The 9,522-nt window shown below is 38.5% G+C and overlaps 1 protein-coding gene across 1 annotated transcript; it reads right to left on the bottom strand.

The window, feature by feature from the left end:
• Positions 1–663: 663 nt before the first annotated feature.
• LOC149023731 (transcription factor FER-LIKE IRON DEFICIENCY-INDUCED TRANSCRIPTION FACTOR-like) lies at positions 664–2,834 on the bottom strand. The gene is made up of 4 exons (XM_089143350.1): positions 2,304–2,834; positions 2,018–2,218; positions 853–1,026; positions 664–768 (listed from the first exon to the last, which is right to left on the bottom strand). Exons 1-4 carry the CDS (start codon positions 2,823–2,825, stop codon positions 664–666), a joined length of 1,002 nt encoding a protein of 333 aa, XP_088999476.1. The 5' UTR covers positions 2,826–2,834.
• Positions 2,835–9,522: the final 6,688 nt, after the last annotated feature.

The raw sequence follows: 9,522 nt of genomic DNA on the forward strand, positions 1-9,522 counted from the left end.
TAGAATGAAAAGAAGGCATCTCTAGTCCATGGCCATGGGGTTTTGCTTAAATTAATGAATATGGTGATGTTGTGCTTTCGAACATAAATAGTCTAACTAGTTACATGTCAAATTCGAGACTCGAGTCAATGCAGTGTTGGTAGAGTGGTAAGATCCATACTTCTCAGTGGAGAGGTTATGGGTTCGAACCTTGCGGACGGGATAACATGCTCGATAAGGCATAAGTTCGAGTATCATAAGTGTTTGTTCGTAGGAACACCCGCGAATCCGATCAATTACTCTTCGTGCTTTGTGAGACAAAGCTCCCTCTGAGGATGTAATTGAGGTGCGCGCAAGCTGGCTCGGATGAATCTTTAGACACACAAAAAAAAAAAATTTAAAAAAGAAAGAAAAAAAGAGAATAATTAATTTAGTATTGAATATTCTTATTTATTTTTAATATTGAACTTTTTTTTAATTTCATATCATCTATGCAATGATATACCAATACTGATACTAAGAACAATGGTAGGTAATTTTCATTCTTCTTTCAAGGATAAGCCGAGGACTCGTCCATAAGAAAAACTGCTTACAGAAAGGGGCAGAGAGAGAAACCAAAATAGTACTAGAATCTTCTGGTGGTGGAGGAACAGTGATAGAATAATAGCTCGCTGTTCATCAATGTCAACCAGCTACTGGAGTTTTGAATTCAAATCCTTGGTTGAGAAGAGCTCCTGTTACCCAAATCTTCATTGTAGACATGGTCATCTCCTCTCCACATTGTTTCACCTGTTCAGTTTGTATCAACATGGAGATAAAGATGATAATGATAATCAACTCATCATGATGAACTAAGAAAAAGAGTTTACGTACGTTGAGCTTAAATGTCATAATTGATCTCTCAGAAGCAACAGCAAAGTTGGATCTTTGAACATCGAATCGCGTCAAGGACTCGAGTGCTTTGTGAAGAGCTACTACCACTCCTGCTCCATTGTTGCATGCCAATCTCACGTAGTACCCACTTTCCTCCTCTTGGAACACATCCATCTATATTTTTCATTTCATCATATGATATTAAGAATCAATCCAAATACCATTTCAACATATTATTCATTTCATATATATGATATTAAAAATCAATCCAAATACCAATTCAACAAATTTGCTGAGCATTCAATTTATAAGAATCTTGAGTAGTGTTATCACAATTTTGCCACTGGTAAAAATGAAACCCAGGCATTGGGATTCTTGATGGATTCTATGTGATGAGGTTACATCCTTACACCAGAAAATGATCCAGGTTTGTCCAAAGCCAAGGTTTGTTCCTGAGTTTCAACTCAAGAAAGCCTGAGGTTAAACCCTAATGTCAAAACCTCAAAGAAAGTTCCACACTGTGAGGGCTAATCTGTAATATCACCCTATTAAATCAGCAAGCATCATGATTTGAAGGAACCAATGGGTTCACCGTAGTTCATACAAACTTGAACGCTACATCACTTGAGTTTGGACCTGAATATCTAAACTTTCTTTTTTTTTTTTGGGTTGTGAAGTGGTTTTCGTCCAAGGTTCCTGCTGGTTACGATTTAGGGTTTCTCTTCTTCTAACCCGCATTCCGTTTATGCTATAATCTGATGATTCAGGGTTGTTTGTTGCATGTATATGTGTGGGTTAGGATCTCAGGTATGAGATTCATTATGTTCATTTTGTTATTGAACAGCTTCGTAATGTTCTTGGTCTTGGGATAGTGCATCGAGCTCAATCATGAGCTCCTGAGATTTAGGCCTGATTTTAGCCGAACTCGGTCATCAGTTTGATTTGTTCTCTTCTTTTTCTCTTCTTGCGCAGTTCAATCTAGCACAGGAATCATTCGCCTAGGCCTAGCACACAATTTAATCATTTTTAACCCTGACCAAAACTAGCTAGCATCAGAAACCAAGATTTAGAATCTTGTTATATAATTATAACCCCATGTATAAGAATTGGTGGCACTAGATTCATGAAATGAATTTAAGCATGAAATAGTGTATTATCCACGAACCTGCTCTATCTTTTTGCAACTTAGATGATTCTTCTCTCCACCTTGGGTTTTCTTCAGATTATGATCACCCTCTTGTGGGTTCCCTTCTCCCCCTTTCATAGAAGCTCTGAGCCCAGCAATTTCTGCTTTTAAGTTGCCAGCTTGCACTTGTAAATCTCTCACGTATTCTACTGCATCTCCTACGATGGAAGCAGTGTCCATCTGCATCATTTGACATAATCAAAACACACTCAAGAACATTCAACTAAAAAGAACAAAAAGAGAATTTAAAGGTTCAAATGCATGCCTTAGTGATATTGGGTACCAAAGAACGCAAAGCATAGAGCTTCTCCTTCATTCGACCCCTTCGCCTTCTCTCTGAAACTAAGGTCTTCGAACGATCAGCTTTCGTCGATCCTTGTGGCAGGCCATTGTTGGTGTTCACCGACGAATCATCTTCATCGTATTCATCGTCTTCCATTTCGAATCCAACATCTTCACCCACAAGTGGTAATCCATTCAGGATGTATTCTGGGTCTGAAGTGTTGATAGAGTTGAAATCAAACAGGTTTGCCCCTTGAGGAGTAGTGGAAGTTGAGGTACTAGTTCCAAATTGGTTATTGTCAACCAAACTGCCATAGAACAACAGCTCTGCCGCTGCTGTATCATAAGCTGTTGGAGCGAAATTAGTGATGGGTTCTGCATTTTGTCCTCTGATGAGATCTATGAATTGCCCAAGATTGCCTTCGTTAACGTTGTTGAAATCATGAAATCCATAATCTTCGTTCAGTTGAAGAGGAGGGTTTCTGAATGGATGATTATTATCCATTGCTTGCTTTCTCTGATCTTCTTGTTCTTGTTCTTTTATCTTTTACTTTCTTCTTCCACTCAACTAAGGCAGGTTGCATGCATGTAAATCAGCTAAATCTAGTTTATTTATTAAGCACAGATTTGACTAGAATGCTAATGAAGTCGATTAATTTATTATTAATATAAGCCGAAGGATAAACTAGTAGCCAAAGAACTAGAATCAAGATAAAAGGTTCTCTTTTATTGGCACTGCATGCACTTTTAAGTTTTAACCCCTTCCCTTGACATTATTTGATCAGAATCTAAGAAGCTTCTACCTCTGAATGTCAAATCGGATGCTGTTCTAGCAGTCACACGTTAAAGGAGCTGCTTCATGCTTGTTAATTTCCAAGATATTTTTGAGTCATTCTAAGAAACTTGAAGATAGTTTATCTTGATGGAATCATGCATGCTTTGCCGACTAGCTATTAGCTTAAGCTACCTGTTAGTATTATTATTTTCTTTTTGTTAGACGTGAACAACGTAAAGGCAAGCTTCATGCCTGATTGATCAAAACTTATTAGGATACAACATTTGTCTCATGGTGACCAAAGAATTCTTGGTTAAAAGAAAACGTCAGATGAAGCTGGCATGAGCTTTAGCTTAAAGCCTCAAGAATAGTTTTTGTTCATTGCTTGCTTTGTACAATCGTCTTTCTGCTATAATTAGGGCATTTCGCATGCATATACCTTGGATGGGAATGATGGAGTTGAAGTCTATTTACATGTTTCTACTAAAGGAGAAAGTTGATAGCACGGGTGATGAAATGGTGAAAATTAATTAATAGCATAAAGCCATAGTATATAACGTGTCTTTAGTCAGTGACACTAATGGATGTTGAAGGACCCGTTTGATAATCCATAGAAAATAGTTTTTGGTGTTTTTTGCTTCAAGAAACAAAAAAAATCAGTTGATTATCTTTTGATAAAACTATTATGTTCCAGGTAATTTCTGAAAAATAAATTGAAATTTATGAAAATTTCTGTTTCAAGAAACACTTTTGATGCAACAATAAATTGTTATTGTGTAAGTTGAGAGCATACTGAGTTCAAATGATTTCAATTTCGACTAAGAACCTTCCTAACACCCTCTCATACAACTAAAATACTCTCATACTACAAAAACTTTCATTGCTTCCTCAACTAATGGCAAAGGATCGTTTGGTCCTTCATCTTCTTTATCTCTCTTTGAAACCCTAGCCCCTCCTTGCAAAAGGTTTCCTTGAAGCTATTTATATTTTATACCTCTGTTGACCCGATCTGTCGAGATTAGCTTCTTGCAAAGTTAATCTCTTCTTCATCTAAACAAGTTTTATCAAATGCCTATAAAAAGGTGTTTCTACTTCCGAAAACATCCAAAACTGTTTCTGATCTTTCTTGTAGCAGACACTTGATGTGTCATCAAAGGATCCGATATCTCTCATTCGTGAAGTGGTTTCCAAGTAACTCATGGCACCCACGGTGAAGAAGACGATAAAAATTAGTCGAGGAGAAGGGCTATACCCACTGTTGTCTTCTCTGGTGACATCTTCATTTGTTCATTTTTCGCTTATAATATCTTCCTTTGGTTCTGATTTTTCTCAGAACCTGTTTGGCTAGATCTTTCCAACCGATTAATTGTTTCTGAAAACCATACTTCATGGGTGAGGGTTTCTTCCTTTATTATATCTGGTTCGTGTCTTTTGCTCAGTATGATTTTATACAATTGATTTCGATTTCGATACCAAATTGACACCCTACTTCACCGTTTGAACAATATTAAAGATAAGCATATCATTTAGGAAAAAGCTCACGAATGATTATTTTTAACTTTATGCATGAGTTGTGTAATGACTTAATAAATCATAAATCAGTTATCTTTTTTACAGTCATCTACTTAATCAGAACAAAAGGAAGCCCGGGACCATTAATAAAAGGATTAATAGCTAATGGTTACTTATAATGCAAACCACAACTTTTATTTATTTATTTAACTAAGGTTAGTTCAAGTCAGCTTAAGTACATCTTGGCTATATTTTAATAGGAGGGATGTCTTTGATTAATTTTCACCCTATAGGAGTTTGAGTGATATATTAGATAACTTAAAGAATGGCATTCATTTTAGGGGATAACTCAGAAGTTGGCACTGAGAATTTCCCTAAATTTAATTTTATATCATAAGAATTTATTTACTAATTTATAAGTGTGCTTCATGTGTCTTCACCCCCAAAAGATTGTTGATTAGGAAACGAATTAGAAATCTTGTTCATATAGTTATTACATGGTATGCCACTGAAATGCTGATTTCTTAACATAGATGTAACGAGTACACATAATACTTGGAGGAGATGGAAGCTCTAGGAAATTCGGAGGTACCTAGGGAATCGGTCTTCTTGCGTTTGAAGCCTCCAGAGGTGCCTACCAATGGGGATAAATCTTATGCGGGAGTAGTGGGGAGTTCGTTGTTGCCTGAGATCGATTCCCTCCCTTCTCCTATACAAGCGGGTAAGTTTCGCAGGATTGTAATCCCGCAACAGGAATACGAGCTGCAACGAAATCAGTTCCGTTTTTCGTTGATTGGGCGAGCTAATTTTCGCATCACTACCATGGATGAATTGCGAGAGCTAGCTAGGGGTGCTTGGAAATTGTCTCAAGGGGTGATCTTACATTCATTGGGGAAAGGGTTTATCATCTTTCAGTTTCATAGTGAGGCAGATATGACTAAGGTGTGGCGCAGAAGTTTTTGGAATGTTGGAAAGCAATACATTCGTTTTCAACGATGGAGGCCGGATTTTAATATCGACTCTCCTCAACCAGCAGGTAAGTTGGTGTGGGTTCGTTTCCCTGATTTACCTCTTGAGTATTGGCATGAGAAAGTGCTTCTTTCTATAGCAAAATCTGTTGGGAGACATGTTTCTCTTGATAGACGAACTCGTCTTGGTTCTATTGATCATTATGCTCGAATTTTGGTTGAATTGGAGGTCGATGCTGTTCGAGTGAATGAGGTTCAGATTGAGCGCCTTGAACCAGGAACTCTTCGAGTTTTTAGTTTTCTTCAGAAGGTAATTTTTGAGGATGATATTCTGCGGTGCTCACGGTGTAATCGAGAAGGCCACCTGGGTCTTCATTGTAGGTTTGCTTCAAACGATTCTGTGGATGGTTTGCAGGTTCAGCCCTCTATCGTTCCTGCAGAAAACCTCCCAGCAGATAATCCTATTGTGGATGGGATTCCTACTGACGGTGTGAGAGTGCAGACTCCAAGCTCACTCCAACATCAGATTCGTGTGGTTCTAGAGGTGGCGGGTTTGGAGGACTCTGTTTCATCCAATGAGGGTGCAGCAAATTCAATTTCAAATTTCAAATCTACAAGGTTGGTTCCCTCTAATGTGGTGATTGCGTCTAGCGAGAACTCTTCTCTTGATCTTTCTCTCTCTCAAAGTGATCCTTTTCAACTTCAAAAAATTTTAGATAAAGGCAAGAGTTCGATGTTGGTTGGTAATCTTTCAAAGAACGTAGTTACCTCTGTTGGTCCCACGACTAACCAACTTCCACCTAATTCGGCCACTAAGGATATTGGCTCTTTTGAACGGTTTGAAAAGCTTCATGAGAGGCCTTGTGGGGCCCTGCTGAATTCGGTTAGAGTGGAAGACTCTTCTACGGAACAGAATTCGGTTTATGTGGAAGACTTTTCTACGCAACAAAATTCGATTAGATTGAAAGAAACTGCATTGGACGTGAACTTTAGTTTGGAGCTTCAAGTGGGGTCATGCGGGGCCCAACAGAATTTGAATAATTTTGAAGCAGCTTCTTTGGCTGTGGACTCTAGTTTTGATTTGAAATTCAAAATTCCTTAGATGCGGCAAAGTGTTTTAATCCAATTGGTAAACTTCCTTTGGGGAATTCACTAGTGGGACCTACAGATAAGCTCGAAAGTGGTTCGGCCACAATTGGAAACCCTTCTTTGGAGTGTTCATTGGTAGGACCTGAAGTTGCAAATATTATTAGAAGTTCAGCCATTAAAGGAACTACGAAGAATGATTTGGACTATTGTGGGGCTGATCAGAATTCGGCCAGGCTGGAGAGTTCGGCCAATGATGAAACTTTGCAATTGAAAGTAGTTCTTCCAATTTTGTCTTCGTCTATATCAGTGCAGGCTGAAGGTTCTCCTCGTCGGAAACCTGGTCGTCCGAAGAAGAAGGCTCACGCAATGAAGAAAATAGTAACAAGTAAAAAGGTTTCTATAGCAGAGGAATTCAAGAAGGTAGATGCAGCTTTAGCGAAAGTATCCGCAGTGCATCAGAGCCTCCCATTGGGAGAGGATAGTGCTGCTATGTAACTATTGTTATGAAGCTTTTCTTAAAGATTTTGATTTGGATGCATCTAGACGTTTTACATTTCGTTTCTGATGACTTAGTTGTTGTCAATTGTGAGTAGGAACCAGTGAGGAAGGGTGTATTGGGGGCAACTGTTGTTGCGGGTGAGCAAGGTAGGTACTAATTGCTGTATTTCTTTTTTTCTTCTTCTTATTTTCCTTTATAAAATGACCCTTTTAGCAAAAAAAATAATACTTGTGTCCAAAAAATAACTTTATACAACTTCTGGATTGTATTACTATCCAACATATTAGGGGTGTCAATGATTCGGTTTAGGCTTAATGTTTTTGAGATGAAAACATCAAACACCAAACATGACCATTTGTCAAATAGTGGTTTCGGTTTGGTGCGGTTTGGGTTCAGTTGACTAACCGTTTTGACTAATGGTAGGGACTTGGTTTGGAACGGTTTTGAGACCATTACCAAGTTGTTATCAACCACTATAATCTGTTTCATTTTTAATATGGGTCTTGGATATTGCCTCTTGCACTTAAGGTCATGTTAGGGTTCTAATGTTTGAGTAACTCTCATGTATATTATCAATGTGAGAATACCATATATATATATATATGGTATAAGATAATCAATACAATACACTATACGGTGTATAATACAATAAGAGAAGAATATATGGTATACAATACTATTCCCTAACACCCTCCTGCAAAGTCAAGCTCCTCTCTGGTCTGTTGAAGAAAGCGCGAGGAGCAGAATCCTTTGGTAATAATGTCTTTTCAGCTGATCAGTGGTAGAAATGTAGTAGACAAGAAGATATCGTCCATCGCTACTTTACCCTGTAAAAAATGAAAGTCCACTTAAATATGCTTCATGCGAGCATGGAAGACGGGATTGGTAGACAAGTAAGTTGCTCCAATATTATCACAACACAGTGTTGGTGGAGAAGATTGAGATTTCCAACTCAAATAAAAGAGACAACATCCAAGTGAGCTCAATGGTGGGTAGGGCTTGATAGTTGCTCTCAGTGCTATAATGCGCAATAGTGGTATGTTTGCAACACTACCAAGTTACCAGATTATCACCCATAAAGATAAGATAGCCCCTCTTGAGATTTACGGTCATTGGGGGCAGTCTGCCCAATTAGCATTAGAATTGGAAAATTGATGTGTAGACCATATAGAATAGTTCCCTTGAGATAACTTAAGAGGCGCTTGAGAGATAGTCAATGATCTTCCATAGATGGGGCAACGAATTGACATAATTTGTTTACTGTAAAGGCTATCTCAGGGCATGTCAATGTAACATACTATAGAGTACCAAAACTCCGATATAGAGAAGGTTTAGATAAGGGAGTCCCTCCCGTGCTGGATAGGTGTAAAATAGATGCAATAGGGTAGAAATGGGCTTCACATCTGATAAACCAACCCTCTGAAGTAAGCTTAAGATATAATGCTTACTAAGAGAGAAGAAGTCCCGTTAGAAGAGGAATAAGCTCAATCCTCAAGAAAAAACTACCAACGCCAAGATATTTGAGAGCAAATTCAGCCTTAAGAGACCCCAACGGACTGTCAATGGCTTGAGAAGATGGTCTAGTGATTCAAGAGATCATCCACATATATCAAAATATAGAGTGGTCCCACATCCCCGTGACGATAGAACAAGGATGAGTTTGCCTTGGAGGCTTGATACCCAAGTGCAATGAGAAAAGTACTCAGACGCTGAAACCAAGCTCGTGGAGCTTGCTTGAGCTAGTATAAGTATCTCTGTAATTTGCAACATGAGAGAGAAACCTAGAGTCAATATAGCCTGGTGGTTGTTGCATGTAAACCTCCTTAGTCAAATTGCCATGAAGAAAGACATTATTGACATCAAGTTGGCATATAGACCACTTAGATGATACAACTAGTGCAACCAGTATACGAATAGTACTGGGTTTGACAACCAGACTAAAAAGTCTCGTCATAGTCAATGCCAAACTCTTAAATGTATCCCTTGGCAATCAAACGAGCCTTGTAGCGCTCAATGGTGCCATTAGATCATCGCTTTATGTGAAAAAGCCACTTGCGACCAATGATATAACAATGTTGTGGTGGGGTAGTCAACACCCATTTATGATTGGCAACCTAAGCAATAAATTCAAAGTCCATGGCATTATGCCAAACTGCATTTTTAGATGCCTAAGAATAACAAACAAGTGGACTCACTATCAATGAACATAGTGGCAACAAGTGCTCTAAGCAAGAGGTGCTAAGTACAATAAAACTCTTGGGTACAAGCGGGATGCGGGTCCCATATTGGGAGTGGGTAATCACTGAATGAGTCCAATCGGACGAGTGACTATGAAGCATAGATGGAACAATACCCAATA

Source organism: Hakea prostrata, chromosome 2, assembly GCF_041222555.1.
Source record: "Hakea prostrata isolate BN-2017 chromosome 2, UWA_Hpros_2, whole genome shotgun sequence".
NCBI classification, from domain to species: domain Eukaryota; kingdom Viridiplantae; phylum Streptophyta; class Magnoliopsida; order Proteales; family Proteaceae; genus Hakea; species Hakea prostrata.

Bases quoted from the DNA above. Each gene is read 5' to 3' on its own strand.
- LOC149023731 (XM_089143350.1), bottom strand. From the start codon at position 2,825: ATGGATAATAATCATCCATTCAGAAACCCTCCTCTTCAACTGAACGAA. The intron at 2,219-2,303 runs GCATGCATTTGA...CAAATGATGCAG, and splicing joins TGGTACCCAATATCACTAAG to ATGGACACTGCTTCCATCGT. The intron at 1,027-2,017 runs GTTCGTGGATAA...TGAAAAATATAG, and splicing joins GTTGCAAAAAGATAGAGCAG to ATGGATGTGTTCCAAGAGGA.